This window comes from Macaca nemestrina, chromosome 4, assembly GCF_043159975.1.
Source record: "Macaca nemestrina isolate mMacNem1 chromosome 4, mMacNem.hap1, whole genome shotgun sequence".
Classification (NCBI taxonomy): Eukaryota; Metazoa; Chordata; class Mammalia; order Primates; family Cercopithecidae; genus Macaca; species Macaca nemestrina.
The window spans coordinates 144,871,565-144,893,876 of record NC_092128.1 but is presented as its reverse complement, the minus strand read 5'-3'; the positions used below and the strand labels follow the sequence as shown (position 1 = coordinate 144,893,876).

At 46.2% G+C, this 22,312-nt stretch overlaps 1 protein-coding gene across 4 annotated transcripts in view; it reads left to right on the top strand.

Moving 5' to 3' along the window:
* GALNT17 (polypeptide N-acetylgalactosaminyltransferase 17) overlaps window positions 1-22,312 on the top strand; it is a 606,009-nt gene that overhangs the window by 293,857 nt on the left and 289,840 nt on the right. For all 4 annotated transcript variants that reach the window (XM_071095316.1, XM_011715329.3, XM_071095315.1 and 1 more), the window contains 2 exons: window positions 2,236-2,410; window positions 7,409-7,606. In XM_071095316.1, the coding sequence (XP_070951417.1) occupies window positions 2,236-2,410; window positions 7,409-7,606 (373 nt within the window). The remainder of the gene's footprint in view (window positions 1-2,235; window positions 2,411-7,408; window positions 7,607-22,312) is intronic.

The window sequence follows — 22,312 nt, the reverse complement described above, 5'->3', positions numbered from 1 at the left end:
AAGCATCTTGAGGGAGCACTTGTGTCTGGATTGTCTTTGAGCACAGGCCAGAGCACAACTCAGTATCTTATAAAGTCCAGAATCACACTGCAGGGACTGGGAAGAGAAGCCTGCTCAGTGTCACTTGTTCTTAAGCCCTGATCATTGGATGGTGGCATCTGCCTCGATGTTTCCATACGCTGTTGTTTGGAACAGTGTATCCCTGTACCTTGTAAGAGTGAGAATGGTGTCTACTGCTATACAGTAGGCCCTAGACTTTATAGATGATTTTGGCGGCTGGGCGCAGTGGCTCATGCCTGTAATCCCAGCACTTTGGGAGGCTGAGGTGGGTGGCTCACCTGAGGCCAGGTGTTTGAGACCAGCCTGACCAACATGGTGACACCCCATCTCTACTAAAAATACAAAATTAGCCACGCGTGGTGATGCATGCCTGTAGTCCCAGGTACTCAGGAGGCTGAGGCAGGAGAATCACTTGAACCCAGAAGGTAGAGGTTGCAGTGAGCTGAGATCGCACCACTGCATTCCAGCCTGGGCAACAAGAGGGAAACTCCATCTCAAAAAATAAAAATAAAAATGATATTGACTAGTTTGAAAGACAAGCTGTTGTTCATAGGAAGTTATGCAATTAATCAACATTAATAAGTATGATAAACCAATTATTATTAGATTTACCATTTATTGAATGCATGTTGAGTGTTTTCTATATAGCTTTTCCTTTAGTCTTAGCAGCCATAAGGCTAGTACCAGATGATTAGGCTTTATCCTTTTACTCCTTTAATACCTCCCAAAACTCTTTAGATATGAGAAGGCCAGTGGTAATGACCCACACTTTCTTTTGCCAACCTTACTGATCCATACCCATATATCTCCCCCAAAGTCTCGCAACTGCTTAACAAATGAGGAACTCATTTGATACCCAGATGTGGTGAGTAATGTAGCCAGGAGCTGACATCCTGTTCCTGGGAAGAGCCACGACCAGGTCACAGGTCACGTGGCAGCTAAGAGCTAACAGTGCCTGCGGAACTCCTGGCATGGTGCCCAGCGCTCAGCATTCAGAATGTTCTCCCTGAACTTAACGGAGATTCCTGCAGTCACAAGCCAAGCCTGGTCACCAAGGGGGATTCGCCTTGTAGCATTCCATGATCTATGGCCTTTGGTGACATGTCCCTGAGTACCCCAGCACCCGTGCAGGGTGTATGGAGTGCAGGTATCTAAGAATCCCCTCCCTGTTAGCCCCTCATTTTTCTCCCTATACCTGGTGATTTTTATGCACACAAAGTATCGCTGTTTTTTTTTTTTTTTTTTTTAAGATGTCTTTATTTTTATTTATTCTGAAAATTAAAGACCAGGTCTTGCTCTGTTGCCCAGGATAGAGTGCAGTGGTGTAACTATAGCTCACTGCAGCCTCCAATTCCTGGGTTCAAGTGATCCTCCTGCTTTGGCCTCCTGAGTAGCCAGGAGTACAGGTGCACAACACCAGACTCGGCTGAGTATCAGTCTTTATGTCTATAGAGTTAGATTCAGTTGAATTGTGTTTCAGCTCTCCCGTTACCACAAATGTGACCTCGGAACAGGTTAGCCTCTCTAAGATTATGTCTTCATTTGCAAAATAGAATTAACGTAGTTAATTAATGGAATTAATCTAGCAACCTCCTGGGGTTTCTGCAAGGATTAAATTAGCTCATAGAAATGCACTTTCCCACCTGCTTGTTGCAGAAGGGAGGGCATTCAATCCCTGGTAGCTTTAGTTCTGCCTCCAAGCTAGCATTTCTACTACTGAGCAGAGACTTATTTTGCATCCCAAGGCACGTACTGTAAGAATGAGTCTGTGTGCAGATGGAAAAGCCCGTATAGAAATTGATAAACCGGATGGACCCATGGGGTAGCAGGAGGACAAGGACAAGGATTCTGGTCAAGTTTGGGGGGAGGGCCACGAAGAAAAAGAATCTTGAAGGACGTCTGCCGGCTCATAGCAGCCAGGATATAAAAGCCAGGCCTGGTTCCCATCCAGCTGTACGGATTGCAAACCGTCAGAAGATAGCTATCCTGGGTGAATGCATCAGAGATGTCGTCTGACTCCTAGACTGATGAGATTTTCTTTTCTGCCAGAATTACTAACATGCGATTTTTTTTGAGATCTTTGAACTCGCTGAAGATCTGTGGGCATTGCAGTGGGTTAGATGCAAATTTGAAGTGACATGTTTATAGACCTTCTTGCATTTTTGTTATTTGCAGAGGAGCTGAAGGTCCCCCTGGAGGAGTATGTCCACAAACGCTACCCCGGGCTGGTGAAGGTGGTGAGAAATCAGAAGAGGGAAGGCCTGATCCGCGCTCGCATTGAGGGCTGGAAGGTGGCCACCGGGCAGGTCACTGGCTTCTTTGATGCCCACGTGGAATTCACCGCTGGCTGGTAGGTCATGAGCTGAAACTCAGGGGTGCTCAAGACCTGCATTGTGGTTGAGAGGGGCTGGAATGCGGGAGGTGGGACATTTCGCCTGTTACCTGTAGGGGCACTGGGAGAACAGAGAAAGACTCATTGAAGAAGAAAGTGAGACCATTGTCTGGGATAAAACTGGGGAGCAGGGAGAAATTTACCTGCCGTCTGTTCAGTTCATCATCATTGGCATCATCATCATCATCAAAATCCGCAATGAAAATAGTGTATCAGGCTGGGCACGGTGGCTCACGCCTGTAATCCCGACACTTTAGGAGCCCAAGGTGGGTGGATCATTTGAGATCAGGAGTTTGAGACCAGCCTGGGCAACATGGTGAGACCCTGTCTCTACTAAAAATACAAAAATTAACCGGGCATGGTGGAGCACGCCTGTAGTCCTGGCCACTCGGGAGGTTGAGGCAAGAGAATTGCTTGAACTTGGGATGCCAAGGTTGCATTGAGTCTAGATCACACCACTGCACTCCAGCCTGGGTGACAGAGACTCCATCTCAAAAAAAAAAAAAAAAAGAAAGAAAAAGAAAATGGTGTATCAAGTAGACAAAACTCAACAGAATCCTTGCAAATGGGACAAGAAGTCATAATTTTCTTGTTCTCTTTTCCTTCTTTGCTGCTGTCTTTGCAGGTTGATGGTTGACTGTCATTGTGAGAAAAGAGATATAGTTATAATTCTGACCACTCAGGTAAAGCTCCCCAGAATTATCTTTCACATCATTCGGAGGAAGGTGAAGCGTATTTTCTGCAGATATGGCCCTGATACTTTTCTAGGTGGAAAGAACAGAGTGTGAGAAACTGGTTGAGTGTACGGGGAGTAGAAGATTTTGGATGCACAAAGAGTGAGGCCACAAAAATGCCAAAATCATGTTAAAATTGGAATAGAACTTTCCCGTTTTAAAGCGTGGTCAGATGATTGTTGCTAAGTAACCAATGATCCATCAAGTTAGAGGTTAAATAACCTGTACCTGGGTTGCTTAATTAGTAAGAAGCAGAGTCTTGTATTTCACAAATTTGTTTATTTACACTTATTGAGGCTGTCTTAAGTAAGTGTTGTTCACTGTACTACATTCGAAGAACCAGTATCCCATCACTAATTAACATTAAAATGTCTGTTCTTCATTTGCAACAACCAATAAACCAATGTTTATGCATATGACCACTTAAGAAACCCGGGACCACTGATAACACTGACCCCTTCAAGTGCACGCTGGGGTCTGTTGCCATCTCAGACACCAATTTTCCCTCCCAGTTTTTTGCTGTCATCAAACTCTGGTGACACCCAGCTGCGTGTCTTCAGCCCCCATCTCTCTCCTGAGCTCCAGAGCTGTTTATCTCTAGTAATAATCATTCCCAAAGTGTGGTGCCCAGACCCGCAGCATCCACAGAATCTGAGAACTTGTCAGAAATACAAATTCATGGGCTCCACCCAGTCGCCTGAAATCACAAGCCGTGCAGGTGGGATCCAGCAGTCTGTTGTAACCAGCCCTCCAGAGGACTCTGATGCATGCTCCAGTTTGAGAAGCACTGAGCCATAATGGAAGCCTTCTGAAAAAGATGCACGCCAATGTTCTGTCACAGCCTCAGGCCTGGCATACCTTGTCTTTTCCTTGGCATCATTGCGTCCTCGTTTCTTTCCTTTCAAAACTGGTTGCCCCCCACATATGTCCCTTTCCCTTGATTTTCCCCTTGCCCTCATGTTACTCATCGCTTCAACCTCCAGCTTCAGCCAGTTTTGTCTGCCGTTTCTCCTGTCTCCCTCTTTCAAGAGTGTCTTGACCACCACTCTCCCAGCTTGGTTCTTCCTTGACATTCACCTAAACGAATGCGGTCACTGCTGAAACTCATTCTTTTGACAGATACTTGCTAGATGCCTACTGTATCCCCTGGTGGTGTTCTAGGTTTGGGGTTTGCCTGGCATTGAGTGATTTCTCAGGACTTGCAGTGGTAAGGCTGGAAGAGTCCTGCACAAACTGGGACAGTTGGACACTAAACTGGGGTTCAAAATCTGGCAAGTTTGGTATCTGCCCTCAAGTCTACAGTCTAATTCTAGTCTATCTAATTGAATCCACCTATCATCTGATTCTCCCTGATGTCTGTGACTTTAGTCTTTGCCATTCAGACTCATTTTCCACACATCTACCCGGGTGGCATAGAGCCCTCTCTGAATTAAAACCCCCTGGTGGTTCTCCATTACAAGGTAGATAGCATGTCTCAACTTTTACCAGGTTCTGCTGCAATAAAAGTCTCCAGTCACAATGACTTACAGCAATACATGTTTCTCTCTTGTCTGCATGGCACATCAGCTGCGGTTGTCTGACTGTGGCTGTGCTTTTATCCTCTGTGTTCTGAGAGTCAAGGAATCCTCCTGTCTAGAACATCCCATCTTTGTGGCTCAGGGAAAAGAACAGTGGCTGAACTTCGAAATGGCTGTTAAAGTTTCTGCTCTGATGTGACACCGTCACTTTCACTCACATCCCATTGGCAAACCAATTCACATGTCCAGGTTAAATGTTAATTGGAGGTTGAGGAAGGAGTGTGCTTCTCTAGGGAAGCATTGCAGGCCATCTGGTAATAGGCAGGACATCCCCAGGGAGGAGGGAGCAAATTATTGGGAATCGTCATACATTGTCTAGTAGACAGTAAGATCAAACTTCTCAGCCACAGAAATATCATTGGGGTTGGGCACGGTGGCTCACACCTCTCAGCACTTTGGGAGGCTGAGGCGGGTGGATCACCTGAGGTCAGAGTTCGAAACCAGCCTGGCTAACATGGCGAAACCCTGTCTCTACTAAAAATACAATACAGGTGCCTGTAATCCCAGCTACTCAGGAGGCTGAGGCAGGAGAATCGCTTGAACCTGGGAGGCAGAAGTTGCAGTGAGCTGAGATCGTGTCATTGCACTGTAGCTTGGGAGACAAGAGTGAAACTCCATCTCAAAAAAAAAAAAAGAAATATCATTGGAACCCAGGTCTTCTGCCTCCATACTCAGTGACTCTTACTGCTGGTGGATGGGCTGAACTGAATGTTTCTATATGCATGGTCTGGGCTTGTGTGGGGTTCATCATGTTTCATCAAGGAGGTAGTGGAGCTTCAGAATTAAGACATGAACCGGACCATCTAGGTTAGAAACCTGATTCTACCACCAGTTGGCTGTGTAGCCTGGAGCAAGCTGCTTAACCTCCCTGGTCCTCAGTTTCCTCATTTGGATAATGCTGATCATCGCATCTACCTCATAAGATTATCTTGGGGGTTGCATTAGTTAGCACATGGGAAATATTTAGAATGGCGCCTAACACTAGTAAGTGCTCAATAAAGATCAGCTGTCATTAGCTCATAGGAACAATAGCCTGTGTTCAGAGATGATTAGCAAAGGCAGCTGCACAGTCACTGTGACTTGAATAAGGTGGGGAAAATGATCTAGGAGTTGAGAGGAAGAACTCCCACAGGAGAGGTGGTGCTTGGTCTTGGGACCAGGTGGTGAGAGAGGTGGGAGAGGTGGTACTTGGTTTAAGCCTTGTTAGATGGCTGGGCTTTCAGCCAATAGCAAAAGGCATTCCCAGGGGAGAATTTCATGAGTGGAGACTTGGCCAGGGCCATGCTCCTAAGCCTGCCTGGAAGCCTTGGAAAATCAGTGCCATTTGGCTTCAGCTTATATGGTGTGTGCAGAAGTATTGGAAGCAGGTAATGGCCCAGGGTATATTTTATTGCTCATTTTAAATAGAAAGATGAGATGAGCCAACAGGTAATTCAATAGCTGCAAATGAAAAGAGATGGGTTGTCGACTGTGTGTTCTCATTATTCTTCCCGATAATGCAGAGGAATGGGATTTTCGCTTGACTCTGTTCCAAAACCTGCATTCTGTTCTAAGCTGGGAGATTAATGCGCTGGCTTAGGAGAGCCATCTTCTCCTTCTCGAATGTGGGAAATGATCCCTTCCCGCGCCTGCCTCGGAGATGCACGATGTTGGAGGTGTCTGACCATCTGCTGTCTCCTAAGCCAGCGGGCTACGCCTTGAACCTGAAGCCAGATCACTGACGAATGCCCGCTGCAGCCTCGAGCTGGGGAAGTGAGCAGGAAGCCAGGATTCTGCCTGCCTTTGCATTTAATTAGTTTCCAGTCTTCTATTGCTAACCAATTCAATTAGGTCCCTTCTAAGAAATCAAATCATCAATTAAAACAACTGAAATAATCACGCGCGCACACACACACACACACACACACACACACACACACACAATTAAATCATCAGTTAAAACAACGGAAATAATCATGCCAACACACACACACATACACACACACACACACACACACACACTCACACAAAATTAATTAAAACAACTGAAATAATCATGCGTGCGCGCGCACACACACACACACACACACACTCTCACACAAAATTAATTAAAACAACTGAAATAATCATGCGTGCGCGCACACACACACACACACACACACACACACACAGAAGCTAGTGAAATATGTATTAAAACCAGGCCATCCCAGGCAGAAGTGACCTATTTTGGGAAAGGAAATTCAGTGCCAGCAGAAAAAACAAGCGGTGGCAGTCAGTGCCCTAGGGGTAAACTGACGACACTGTATAAAACTGTCATGCAGTGTAAATCGTGGAGTCCACTGTCAATATGAAAGTGAGACTTGGCACTTTCTTGGGAAGGAGACCCCATGTTCTGAACTCTTGCTCTAGGCTTTTCAGGCTGGAGCAGGCATCACTGTAGTAATTCCAACAAGGGTGAAGGGGTGAGCTGATTTCATACACTTTACAGCCCAGGTGTGAAGCTGCACGATCCAGCATGGACAGGTCCCTGGAAGCCTCAGTTTCCATCTGAGTTCCAGCCTTCCCGAAGCCCAGCCTTTTAGCTAAATGCTGTTCATTCCCTGTGGTCTTGGGAGGTGTGCCTCAGGAGAGAGAAGAAAGGTTTCATGTCTGTTTCTCTGTTTCAGGGCTGAGCCGGTTCTATCCCGCATCCAGGAAAACCGGAAGCGTGTGATCCTCCCCTCCATTGACAACATCAAACAGGACAACTTTGAGGTGCAGCGGTACGAGAACTCGGCCCACGGGTACAGCTGGGAGCTGTGGTGCATGTACATCAGCCCCCCAAAAGACTGGTGGGACGCCGGAGACCCTTCTCTCCCCATAAGGTCTGTGGCTGGTGAGCCCTGGCGGCCAACAAGCCCCCAAATTCAAGGGTACAAAGGAGCCACTGAGAGAGGCCAGAAAAGCCTGCCTTGGGCTCGAGCAGCTGTGTGCACACAGCTCTCCAGGAGCCGTGGTTGTCTCAGGATCACAGCTTTCCTGCAGAGGGAGGATGTTGCATTTTGCACCTTTATGTAAAGTTTTCAAGTGCAGCTTTTCAACGGCGATACTGAGAAGTTTCAGATTGATAGTAATGTTCACACTTCTTTATTCTTCCTCGTCTAGGAGGAGCTGTGTTCAGAAACTTTTAAGGATGAAGTTTGAAAGTTATTTTTTCTGGGGCTATTTTATACTTGTTGAAGTCTTCTACTGTTGTTGTGTTTGCACTCTTTTTCATGATACAAGATCATATAGAAAAGGACAAGGGGGTGTGGCATTCTGGGAAGCTGGAGGAACGTTGGAGAACTCTTTAGAACTCTTGTCCCGGGTCCCACCAAGCTGCCTCTCGGGATATGGAGATCAATATCTCGAGGCATAATTGCAAAACTCAAATAGAAAGGTTGAGGCTGGGCATGGTGGCTCATCCCTGTAATCCCACACTGTGGGAGGCCAAAGTGGTTGGATCACCTGAGGTCAGGAGTTCAAGATCAGCCTGGCCAACATGGCGAAACCCCTTCTTTACTAAAAGTAAAAAGATTAGACAGGCATGGTGGCAGGCACCTGTTATCCCAGCTACTTGGGAGGTTGAGACAGGAGAATCACTTGAACCTGGGAGGTGGAGGTTGCAGTGAGCTGAGATCATGCCATTGCACTCCAGCCTGGGCAACAAGAGCAAAACTCCATCTCGAAAAAAAAAAAGCAAGGAGGTTGAATGAATATTGATTTCAATGCTGTATTAGTTTCCTCTTGCTGCTATAACAAATTACTATGAAAACAATGACTTGAAACCACACAGATTGATGTTCTTACAGTTCTTGAGGTCGGAAGTTTGCAATGAGCCGATGGAACTAAAATAAAGGAGGGGTTGGGTCAGGAGGGCTGGGTCCTTCTGGGGGCTCTCGGGGAGATCTATCTCATTGCCTTTTCCAGCTTCCAGAAGCTGCCTCGGCTCATGGCTATGTCGCATCTCCCTTTCTCTCTCTCTCTGGCATCCTTCATCACGTGACCTTTTCCTCCTTTGCTTCCTTCCCTCCCACTTATAAAGGCTCTTATGATTATATTTTGGGTCCATACAAATAATCCAGGATTATCTCCCATCTTGAGATCCTTAACTTAATGGCATCTGCAAAGTCCTTTTCCCAAATAAGGGACCATTCACAGGTTCCTAATCTCTGGAACCTGTGAATGGTCCCTTAGGAAAAAGTGAAATGGGAGTGTTCCCTTAAACCTTTGCGGGGCATATGACAGGGGTGTGGCTTGCTTCTTCAGCGCCCCACTGCTCAAACCCCTAGGGGGATCATGCAGATGGGTAGGTTTCGGGGAGCATTTTGGGACTCCGACTCCATGGCAGTCTCTAGGGTTGAGTGTTTATGGCTCCTGAAGCCTCCGTTGGTGTGTGTTACAATGTACTCTTTCAGCTTTGCCATCTGCAGGCAGGTTGTGTTAATTAGCTTAGTTAGACCCTCTGGCTTATCACAAGGACAGAGGGCTTTCTGTATCCCGGGTCCTTGTCCTTGTGTATCAGAAAAACCAGATCACATGTGGGCTTGGAGAATGAGTGCAAGGTTTTCCTGAGGGGTGGAGGTAGCTCTCAAGAAGATGGATGGGGAGCAGGAAGGGAATGGAGTGGGAAGGTGGTCTTCCCCTGGAGTCGGGTAGCACAGCAGCCAGACTCTCCTCCAACTACCCCTGGCCGAACTCCCCTCAGCATCCACGTCATTCTGCTGTTGCTGGCCTGCCAGTGTCTGCTGGTGTCTGTCCGTGTGTTCTTCTGCTCCTCTCAATGTCCAGCTGCTTGTGTCTGTGCCCACTATGGTCCCGGGTTTTTATGAGCACAGGATGGGGGATGGGGCATGGTGGGTCAAAAGGCAACTTTTTGACTGCAAAAACAGAAATACCTGTCCTCATTTAGGTCCGTGAGCACAGGCCCAAGGGTGGAGCCCTTGCCAGGGACCCTGCCCTTCTCTACCCAGCACTTCCCTGCCCCTGTTCCATATCAAAAGGACTTTGCAGATGCGATGTGGAAATCCTAATCTCTGGAACCTGTGAATGGTACCTTATTTGGGGGAAATGGCTTGGTTGAAAATCCTTTGATCCCCGAGTTATAGTTCAGGACTTTATGTGAGTTCTTCTTGAGGACCAAACTGACTCTTAAAATCATGATTCTGTCTTAAGTCGGGAGAGGCAGGAGAGGCCTGTGTACCTGGGCTCGGTTTTAGGGGTGTGGTTGTTGGTGTTAAGATAGCAAGATGGAATAATGGAGTAAGGATGAAGACTTTTTCCAGATAGTCATGAAGTTCTTTCTCAGTTAAAACATTTGTGATTAACAAGAGTAAGAGTTTAGCCAGGCCCAGTGGCCCACACCTGTAATCTCAGCACTTTGGGAGGCCAAGACAGGAGGATTGCTTGAATTCAGGAGTTTAAGACCAGCCTGGGCAACATAGCCAGATTGTGTCTCCATTGAAATAAAATTTTAAAAAATTAGCCAGGTGGTGGTGTGCTCTTGTAATCCCAGCTACTCAGGAGGCTGAGGAGGGAGGATTGCTGGAGCCCAGGAGGTCGAGGCTGGAGTGGGCTGTGATCGTATCATGGCACTCCAGCCTGGGCAATAGAAGGAGACCCTGTCACAAATAATAATAATAAAAAAAAGAGTAAGCTTTTGAAAAGTTCTGTTAATTTTCTGCTCACACCAAGAGCTGAAAAATTGCATTGGAGTAGAGCCAGCCATGGGCAAATTTGTACAACAGAGAAGGTAAATCTTTTGGGTCTACAACTTCCTCAAGCTGTCTTGCGGCTCAGCTCCCACCCAACCTGTTCATCATGGAGTGTTTCAGGACCATATTCTTGGCTATCTGCAAATAACATTAATAGTGTAAGGTTAACTAAAGCAAAGCCTTCAGGGATATTTGAGCTTTAATGGCGAGTGCTTGAAGACATGTTGACCTTTAGATCTCAAAGGGATGAAACTCAAAGGATGGACTCACAGACAGTGACTTTCACGTGTTGGCTAAAAGATACTTTCTCCCAAGTCTCCGCACTGACACACGGGAGACTGGCCTGCAGCCAGGACAGATAACAGTATGCGTGTGTGACTGTAAGTGCTAGCAACAGAGAAAAAGAAGTGCTCGCAGTGCAGTGCCTTCGGATGCCCAGCAAACATCTATAATGTGGCTCTAAGCAAAAAATTAGCTTGTATTTCATGCATTACGATAACATTAACAGATGATTTATATGCACTTTGAAAAGACTCAAGAAAATAGTCATGATCATGAGTCATTAATATTACATGCATCTCTGATGTACAAAATAGAATCAAATGCCAATGATCTCTTTTTAATGTGTCTTAACTTACGGGATGCTTAATTTGTTAATAGTTGATGGGGAAATTTAATTGTAGGGATGAATTTTTATGGTCCTTCTGAAATTATTAAGCAGATACAATATGCTTTCTTAGACATGAGGACCTGGCGGTTTCTCTTTCTTGCTGTGATGCCAAAATTTTAATAGTTACGATTTTACTCCAGTAAAAGATGGGCCAAGGAGAACGTTTCATCATCCAAATGGTATTACGTTAGACGAGTCTTTAGATACTGAGACTTCCCAGTAAGCAACATAATATAGGAGATTTGCATTAAGGGGATTGATAATTCCTTCTGTTTCAGTTCTTTTCCTATTTCTTTCTGTGTATATTAATATCTTTTTTGTCCTGCCTGCTAAATAGCTATTTTCTCAGGTTTTCTCTTTGTCTTCCACTCTTCTTTTCTACACCAGAGTTTCCAGTATGGCAAGTGGGTAAGTGCCATGAAAGAGGGCAAAAGCTGACTGTAAGGGTAAGAGGTTGGGGAACTGAAGAACACAGGTCCTGCCCAAGGAGGCAACTGTTCCCAGCTCTGCTTGATGGTGCTGGGGGTACATAAGGCCAGTGTGTTTAGGCCTTCAGAATTTTTTTTTTTTTTTGAGACGAAGTCTAGCCCTGTCACCCAGGCTGAGTGCAGGAGCGCAATCTTGGCTCACTGCAACCTCTGCCTACCGGGTTTGAGCAATTCTTCTGCCTCAGCCTCCTGAGTAGCTGGGACTAAAGGCGCGCGCCACCATGCCTGGCTAATTTTTTGTATTTTTGGTAGAGACGGGGTTCCACCGTGTTGACCAGGCTGGTCTCGAACTCCTGACCTTGTGATCTGCCTGTCTCGGCTTCCCAAAGTGCTGGGATTGCGGGCGTGAGCCACCGCACTCGGCCCAGAATTTTAAGAGCAGCCATAAATCTAGAGCCTTTGTGAAATCTCCTGCCTTCTAAATGTTGACAATAAACCTCTCTTCTTCAAAACTTCAAGGACCCAACCGCATGTGTCTAGACTGCATTGGACCACCCAGCCCCCAGAACTCGATCTTGCCTTTACACTCAACTCCTTGGAGACCTGTGTTGTTCCCAGGATAGCTTTTATTTATGCATCTCGCACTGGCAGTGGGCACCTGTGATATGTATTGTGGGTGCCATGGTGGGTGTATTAGTTCTTGCCCTGCTGTAAAGAAATACCTGAGACTGGGTAATTTATAAAGAAAGGAGGTTTAATTGGCTCAGGATTCAGCAGGCTGTACAGGAAGCGTGGAGGCTTCTGCTTCTGGGGAGGCCTCAGGAATCTTACAGTCATGGCAGAAAGGGAAGCAGGCACGTCTTACATGGCCAGAGTAGGAGGAAGAAGAGAGAGGGAGAAGGTGCCACACAATGTTAAATAACCAGATCTCGTGGGAACTCTATCATGAAAACAGCACCAAAGGGATGGTGCTAAACCATTCGTGAAGGATCCAGCCTCATGATCCAATCACCTCCCACCAGGCCCCACCTCCAGCACTGAAGATTACAATTCAACATGAGATTTGGGTGGGGGCACAGAGCCAAACCATGTCAGTGGGGCTGGGGGATTTGGGGAAAGTGTCACTCAGAGTCATAGGAGCAACATGGCCAGACTTCCTGGAACTCGAATTCAGCCTGTAGAGATTCCCCTCATGTTGTATTGTTGTGTGTACACAGGCCTGTCTGCTGAGCTTCGTCTGTGTAAGCAGCACTGACCCAGCTCTTGTGTCTGTGTAGAGAAGCTCCCTAAATCTGCTATCTTAAGCTCTGATTGTTCTCCAAGAGTGACTTCTTTTCTGTTAGGCGGTTCTTGCATTGCTACAAAGAAATGCCTGAGGCTGAGTAATTTATAAAGGAAAGAGGTTTCATTGGCTCACAGTTATGCAGGTTGTACAAGCATGACACTGGCATCTGCTTGGCTTTTGAGGAGGCTTCATAGAGCTTTTACTCATGGCAGAATGTGTGAAGCGGGAGCTGGCACATCTCACAGCAAAAGCAGGAAGAAGAGGCGGTGGCTCATACTTTTAATCTCAACGCTTTGGGAGGCCGAGGTGGGCTGATCACCTGAGATCAGGAGTTCAAGACCAGCCTAGCCAACATGAATAAACCCTGTCTCTACTAAAAATGCAAAAATTAGCTGAGCATGGTGACACATTCCTGTAATCCCAGTTACTCGAGAGGATGAGGCAGGAGAGTCACTTGAACTTGGGAGGCAGAGGTTGCAGTGAGCCAAGATCATGCCACCTGTACTCCAACCTGGGTGACATAGCAAGACTCCAGACTTCATCTTAAAAAAAAAGATATTGGCTAGTTAGAAAGACAAGCTTGTTGTTCATAGGAAGTTATACCATTGATCCATATTAATAATTATAATAAACAAATTATTACTAGATGTACCATTTACTGAATGCATATTGAGGACTTTATATATAGCTTTTCATTTACCCTTTTTTTTTTTTTTTTGAGATGGAGTCTTGCTTTGTCGCTCAGGCTGGAGTGCAGTGGCGCGATCTCGGCTCACTGCAACCTCCACCTCCCAGGTTGAAGCCATTCTCTTGCCTCAGCCTCCCAAGTAGCTGGGACTACATGTGCATGCCACTACACCCGGCTTTTTTTTATTTTTTTATTTTTTTTATTTTTAGTAGAGACGAGGTGTTACCATGTTAGCCAGGATGGTCTCAATCTCCTGAACTCGTGATCTGCCCGCCTTGGCCCCCCAAAGTGCTGGGATTACAGGTGTGAGCCACCACACCCGGCCTCATTTACTTTTAATAGTCATAAAGCTAGTACCATATGATTAGGCAATATCCTTTTTTTGTTTTCAGTGTCCACACCACATTGGGGTGTAGGCAATCTGAACCTCCAGGTTGCTTTTTTGACCCCATGCAGTCAGTGACTCCCTTCAGCTGGCCTCTCCCAAGGTACCCTCGACTTTTGCCTTCTTGTTTGCCCCATGTCCTCTTATTCCTGGAGTCTACATGCTCTGGTAAGCCACTGTCTAGGGCAGTGGTCCTCAACCCCTGAGTTGCGGACCAGTGCTGGTCCTGGTCCATGGCCTGTTAGGAACTGAGCCTCACAGCAGGAGGTGAGTGGCAGGCGAGCGAGCAAGCGAAGCTTCATCTGTATTTACAGCCTCTCCCCATCTCCCACATTCCCTCCTGAGCTCGGCTTCTCATCAAATCAGCGGTGGTATTCAATTCTCATAGGAGCACAAATCCTATTATGAACTGCGCATGTGAAGGATGTAAGTTACATGTTCCTCATGAGATAATCTAATACCTGATCTTTTGAGGTAGAACAGTTTCATCCTGAAACCATCCCCACCCACCACCCCTGTCCATGGAAAAACTGTCTTCCATGAAACCAGTCCCTGGTGCCAAAAAGGTTGGAGACTGCTGGTCTAGAAGCATCCCTTTTGGTTTTGTTTATGATGTTGTTTTTAATTGTGGCAATATATATGTAACATAAGTTTTACCATTTTATCCATTGTAAAGTGTGAAATTCTGTGGCAATAAGGACATTCCTAATGTTGTGCAACTATCTCCACGATCTACTTCCAGAGTTTTCTTATTCCCCAAATAGCGACCCAGTACACATTAAGCAGTCACTTCCTATTCCTCCCTCCCACCTAACCGTGACAGCTGCCAATCTAATTTCTGTCTCTATGGATTTGCCTATCGTGAACATTTCATATAAGTGGAGTCCTACAGAATATGACTTTTTGTTTCTGGCGTCTTTTATTAGCATACAGTTTATGAGGTTCATTCATGCATGAGAAATCCATTGCTTTTCTTGGTGGACATCCCTTTTATTTTTATTTTTTTGAGACAGTCTTTCCCTGTCACCCAGGCTGGAGTGCAGTGGCGTGATCTTGGCTCACTGACCTCTGTCTTCTGGGTTCAATCAGTTCTCCTGCCTCAGCTTCCCAAGTAGCTGGGACTATAGGCGTGCACCACCACGCCCAGCTAATTTTTGCATTTTTAATAGAGACGGGGTTTCATCATGTTGGCCAGGATGGTCTTGATCTCTTGACCTTGTGATACGCCCGCCTCAGCCTCCCAAAGTGCTGGGATTACAGGCATGAGCCGACGCACCTGGCTGACATAGTTTTTAAAGTGGTTCCAAGTCCACACCTTCTGCAGATTCCGTATCTGGTTTCTGGGATTTGCACACCTTTGTCCCTCTTAGGTGGAAAGATAGCTTCCCTGACCAGGGCTCCCCTGTGCTCCAGAGGGCACATTTCCTTTCATAAGTGTGAGTCACACACCAGTGAACATGTGTGTCCACTTCCAGGGACACCGGCCACTAGGCTTGGGGTTAGATGGTAGGACTCTCGCCCCTCCCTTGGGGTACAGTTTGCTTCTGGGAAACCCTCCTGACACCTTCCTTTCCCAGACTCCACTTACTTGTCCTAAGTACTCAGCTAATCTGCTTGTCTGTCTATTGAAATTTTTGCAAGATCTCTTTGAATACAGCATCTGTTGTCAGAATGTCTTCAGCCCCAGTGTGGACACGAAGAACCCTGTTTTAACACAGTACGTACAGCTGAAGACATGAAACAAGGAGAAGGGGGAAGTCTGAAGACAGACAGGAAGGGGTGGGGGCTGACTGGGAAAGAAAAACTCTGAAGAAGGACGCATGGGTGGGCTCAGGACATGAACAGTGGTTTGGTCTTGAACAGTAGGAAGGGCAAAGTCATGTTGTCTGACTCACATTTTCCTTGTGAATGAGGAAAGAAAATCATTTGTTAAGAGTGAGAGCTGGACCTTGGATAGGAGGCTACCCAAAAGGGGTAAAAGTCTGGAATCATTGCAGAAAGTTCACCGAAAACAGAAAAAATAATGGCTGTTTCAAGGTGCAAAGAATATAAATTCAACAAAATTTCCACCAGGATTTCTTTTTCGTAGTTATTTATATTTTTAGAGTTAAGATCTCACTCTGTTGCCCAGGCTGGAGTGCAGTGGTGAGATCATAGTTCACCATGGCCTCCAACTCCTGGGATCAAGCGATACTCCTGCCTCAGCCTCCAGAGCTGGGACCACAGGCATGTGCCACCATGCACAGCTAATTTTTTAATTTTTTCTTGAGACAGAGTCTCACTCTGTCTCCCAGGCTGGAGTGCAATAGCACTACCTCAGCTCATTGCAACCTCCACCTTCTGGGTTCAAGCGATTCTCCTACTGCAGCCTCCTGAGTAGCTGGGATTACCAGTGCCCACCGCCACACCCAGCTAATTGTTGTACTTTTAGTAGAGATAGAGTTTTATCATGTTGGGAAGACTGCTCTCAAACTCCTGACCTCAAGTGACCTGCCCGCCTTAGCCTTCCAAAGTGCTGGGATTACATATGTGAGCCACTGTGCCTGGCTGTAATTTTAAAAGAATGTAAAGTCAGGGATCTTGCTATGTTGCCCAGGCTGGTCTTGATCTCCTGGCGTCAAGCAATCCTCTTCCCTTGTCATCCCAAAGCAGTGGGATTATGAGCAAGAGCTACTGCACCTGACTCCACCAGGATATCTGGAAAAAAACTACCATGAATTCAGTTGTGTTTTGTTATGAACTCAGATTTTATTATTCATGATATTATGTATATATATGGGGAAAAGAGTGAGGTATAAGATAAGAATGAAGGATGCCATTTATTTAGCCCGAACGCACCTAGATTAGGTGCACCCTAAGTTCATGAAAACCTGGCTTAGTTCTGCTGCCTTCAGAGAACTTTTGCTCATAGTTAGAGAACTGCTGATCTGCAGAAGCCTGGGACTTTCACCATGAGAGGGAAGGTTCCAAAATGCCACAGATGGGACATTTTACAGCATGTTGCTTTCAGGGCACCGGCTGAAAGCTGAGTCAGGCGTCTTCTGCGAGGTGACAGTGGTTCCTCCCTGCTGTGTGTTAGGTGGTCCTATAATTAGTGACATTGCTCATGAACAACTAATTAAAGGCAATGATTAACAATTTAGCAATCCTTAATCCAACATATAATTTGATAATAAATTATAAGGTACGGGTGCTGTTAGAGCCTCTTAGACTCCTTTAGTTGAAAGGGATGCTTTGGATATATAGTTGCTGGGATCTCAAATTCTTTGCACAGATATGTACAAAGGGAGAAGGTTAGTTCTTCCTCCCTAGAGGAATATGACTGGCTTACAGAGGAGGCAAGCTTTAAGAGAAGAAATCAGACTTTAAAATAGAGGTATCTTTCCTATGCATCAGCAAATACATTTTAGGGGCCAATTGTGTGCTCAGCTTCATGGTAAGCATTTCCAGCAGGGGATAGTATTGGTAAATGAAATGATTCTCTTGTCTTGAAGGAGTTCATGGGTGGTGACACAGGCTTTCAAATGCGTGTGATAGCACTTCAGGGCAAGGAAATGTGGAATCATGGGAGGGAGTGAATTTTGCCATTGGAGTGGATGGAAAAGCTCATAGCCATAACTAACACTGGAATATTCTATGTGCCGGGTACTGTTCTTGTGTTTAGCACTATACAAATCTATTCACTCCTCATTCTCACCCTATGAGAATTTTTTTTTTTTCCAGACAGAGTCTTGCTCTGTCACCCAGGACAGAGTGCAGTGGTGCGATCTCAGCTCACTGCAACTTCTGCCTCCTGGGTTCAAGTGGTTCCCTGCCTCAGCTGCCTGAGTAGCTGGGACTATAGGCATGCACCACCACACCTGGCTAATTTTTGTACATTTAGTAGAGATGGGTTTTGCCATGTTGGTCAGGTTAGTCTCGGACTCCTAACCTCAAGTGCTACGTCCACCTCAGCCTCCCAAGGTGCTGGGATTACAGGTGGGAGCCACCGTGCCCAGCCAAGATGAATATTATTATATCCTTTTTACAGGCAGAGCTGCTGAAGCATGAGTTAAGCACCTTACCCAAGGTCACACACCTGGTAAGAGGTTAAGCTGGGATTCAGATGTAGTCGGGCCCAGAATCTGTGTTCTTACCTGCTGTTTTCTCTTTCCTGGAAAAGATGTGACTAGCTGGACCTTGCCAGCTGGAGGAGATTTTCACCGGCTGAGTATACGCGAGATAACCCAACCCAGGTAGAGTTCTGCAAATGAGTGTATTTGGGGTCTTAAAGCCCACTCTCATGTTTCATGATTCACGAGAACTCTGGAAACTCAGAAAAGCAGTACAATCATGGTTATTATTTGTTAATGATGAAAATATACAGATTAAAGTCAACAGGCTGGGCATGGTGGCTCATGCCTGTAATCCCAGGACTTTGGGAGGCCAAGGGGGGGGGCGATGGATCACCTAAGGTCAGGAGTTCGAGACCAGCCTGGCCAACATGGTGAAACTGTGTCTCTACTAAAAATACAAAAAGTAGCTGGGTGTGATGGTGCACACCTGTAATCTCAGCTGCTCAGAAGGCTGAGGCAGGATTATAACTTGAACCCGGGAGGCGGAGCTTTCAGTGAGCCGAGATCACACCATTGCACTCCAGTCTGGGCGACAGAGCAAGACTCCATCTAAAAAAAATAATAATAAAATAAAAAATCTGCAGAGATGCATGGAAGAGTCCAGCAGAAGCCAGTTGCAAGCTTCCAGTTGTCCTCTCCCAGATGAAGTCATACAGGCAGGGCTGATTTGCTCCGCAGGGGCACATAACAACTCATTTGAAGTCCTGCCAATCAGGAAGCTCACCTGAGCCTTGGCATCCCGGGTTTTTACTGTGGGTCAGTCACATAGGCATGGAGAGCCTTGCGTGTCTCTCCTTGGCAACTCAACCTCCAGCCCTCGCCCACCAGAAGTTAAACCGCTGTAGCATGGTCCAGGGCCTTGGCATACAAAGACACTCTTAGCAGATAGGATATTCCAAGGGCTTAGAGGTTGTCTCCCAGCAGCTGATCCAGGGCTAGTTCTTTCTCTGGACTGTGCAGGGTTTGGGCAACCCAAGCCCACTGAGTTAACCCTTTACTACATAATGAAGATGAGTTGTTTAGTGTCTTATGAAGATACTGAAGGTGGGAAATATGCATTGAAAAACAGAGGAAAGAGGTTGAGTGCGATGGCTCTGGTCTGTAATCTTAGCACTTTGGGAGGCCAAGGCAGGAAGATCACTTGAAGACAGGAGTTCAAGGCCAGCTTGGACAACACGGTGAGATCCTATCTGTATTTTGCTGCTGTTGTTGTTGTTGTCGAGACAGAGTCTCACTCCATCACCCAGGCGGGAGTGCAGTGGCGTGATCTCAACTCACTGCAACCTCCACCTCCTGGGTTCAAGCGATTATCGTACCTCAGCTTCCCGAGTAGCTGGAATAGCAGGCATGCACCACCACACCTGGCTAATTTTTTGTATTTTTAGTAGAGACAGGGTTTCACCATGTTGGCCAGGCTGGTCTCCACACCTCAAGTGATCTGCCCACCTTGGCCTCCCAAAGTGCTGGGATTGCAGAAGTCAGCCACCGTGCCTGGCCCCATCTCTAGTCTTTAAAAATATAAAGTAAAAATAGAGGAAAGATGGAAGACTCTCCAGTCTTCATCTGGAAGTCATCATCTTCCAGATAAAAACAGGAGGTATGCTGTATAGAGGGCTCTAAAAGCCAAACAGGGGAGCGCAGACTCATCCCATTAGTCTGGTCAGTCCAACTAAAGATGAATAAAAAGCCAACTGGGAGAGATAGAAAGTAGAATAGTGCTTGCCCACTACTAGGGGTCACCCCCATCTGTGGAGGAGGGAAGGATAGAGGAGTGACTGATAATGAGGATGAGGCTTTGGGGCAGGAGTGATGAAAATGTTCTAAAATTGATTTTTGTGACATTGCATAACTCTGTGACTATGCTAAAAACCATTGGCTTGTACACAGCAAGCAGGTGAATTGTGTGGTCCACTTTCTTAGAAGCTGATGGCCATGGGATGACCAGTCCTTCAACAAGATGAAGACAGATTGGGTATCAATTCTTGGTACAATGGCCTGGAACGTTTCTCTCTGGTTAACCCTGAGATTTTGCCTGCCCCTCCTTTTGTCACAGCGGCACAGAGTACACCAGGTGATGGAATCAGGGTCAAATATTAAACCAGCAGAATTGGTCATGGCAGTGGCTCATGCCTATAATCCCAGCATTTTGGGAGGCTGAAGTGGGAAGATTGTTTGAGACCAGGAGTTCAAGACCAGCCTGGGCATCTTAGCAAGACCCCATCTCTACAAAAAAAATATTAAAATTAGATGGATGTGGTGGTGCATGCCTGAAACTGCCTTTGCAAAATTATGACTGAGACAGTGAAAAAGGTTTAACCTAAATGACTCCATCTTGCTTCTAACCTTTAACCTGTCCTTGTTCCTTCCTGAGCATAGTCTGAACTAACTTCAGGAGGAACTTAGTTGATAGTTTAAAACAAAGATGATAACAGCCCTTTGCCAAAACAAAACTCCTCTTACCTGGAGACTAGACTGCCTTTGTAGGACTAACAAATTAGCCACAGTATTAGAAATTATGGTTTAGGAGTCATGCAGCTAGAGGCTACAAGACTCTGACCCTCCTTAAACCACTCCTAAGGTCAGTGCTTGAGATATTTTGTAGACCCTGCACTTGATGGATCAGCTGGCACCATCCAGATCAATAAACTACTTCATCTGATCCTGGGGCCCCCACCCAGGAACTGACTCAGCGCAAGAGGACAGCGTTAGTTGCCTATGATTTCATCTCCGACCCAACCAATCAGCATTCTCGACTCACTGGCCTTCCCTTACCCAAGTTCTTCTTAAAAACTCTGATCTGTGGCCGGGTGAGACAGGCGGATCACGAGGTCAGGAGATCAAGACCATCCTGGCTAACACGGTGAAACCCTGTCTCTACTAAAAATACAAAATAATTAGCTGAGTGTGGTGGCAGGCGCCTGTAGTCCCAGCTACTTGGGAGGCTGAGGCAGGAGAATGGGGTGAACCCATTCTCGGCTTACAGTGAGCCGAGATTGTGCCACTGCACTCCAGCCTGGGAGACAAAGCGAGACTCCGTCTCAAAACAAACAAAACAAAACAAACAAACAAAAAAACTCTGATCCCCGAATGCTCAGGGAGACTGATTTGAGTACTCAGGTCTCCCAGACAGCTGGCTCTGGTGTGAATTACTCTTTCTCTATTGCAATTCCCCTGTCGTCATAAATCAGCTCTGTCTAGGCAGCAGGCAAGGTGAACCCACCGGGCAGTTACATGCTTGTAAGTCTTGGACACTCAGGAGGCTGAGATGAGAGGATTGCTTGAGCTCAAGAGTTGGAGGCTGCAGTGAGCCGTAATCATTGCACTGCACACCAGCCTTGGCAACTGAGTGAAACCCTGTCTCTAAAAGAAAATGAAATGAAATAAAATTTAAAAACCAACTTGTTCTAAGAAGTATGGAGGACACTTTTATTGTATATCACTCCTCTTTAAAAGTGTATCCGTGTTTCCACACTTTCGAGACCCCAAATGCAAACTCTGAATGAAAACAACCTCTGGAGAAACAGAGTGTGAGTTTGGCTGTCTGTAAGATGGTCTAATGGGAGGCATATCTGTTTCTTTGCGGGGGTCCGTCCCACAGACCCTGACTCAACAATGGATGAATAACGTACACTGACACAAATATTCTGCTTGTCAGCCCAGCTGAGCATCTGGGCCCCTCACAGACACCAAGAAAGGTGTGTAAAGAGTCAGCAGCCATGGCCTTGACTCGCTGGCCCTCCTGGCATTTATTCAGCAGACATTAAATGACAGAGGTCTCAAGTAAGCACCACTAGAAGGTAATGACTGTTGCCAACCCCCCCAAGTAGAGAGCAATCATGCACCTGTGTATGATCAAAGGTTAGTCTTAGGACCACATGAGTAAACAAGCTGTTTAGATAGACTCCTCTACATTCCTTTGTATCTGTGCCCTAAGCTCTCTGGCTCCTGAAAAGAGAATCTGGCTGCCTTCAGCCAAACTACCTGAAGTTATGCAAAACTTCCCAGCCTTCCAAGAAGGTTTCCTGTGATTTTACACTTTGTCCCACCATCCTGACTGAATTCCCACATTTCTTTAAAACATTTGCGATTTGCTCAGACAGTCAGCTGGGAAGAATGCCTATGAACCATCACAGTTGATCAGGACCCTAAAGGGGCATCATCATCAACTTTATCACTTTCTGGGAAACTAGGGACAGTTCACAAGGTGACATGGGATATCACTCCCTAGTTGGTCGGCTTTGCATGACTGTCCACAGCTGACTGCTGC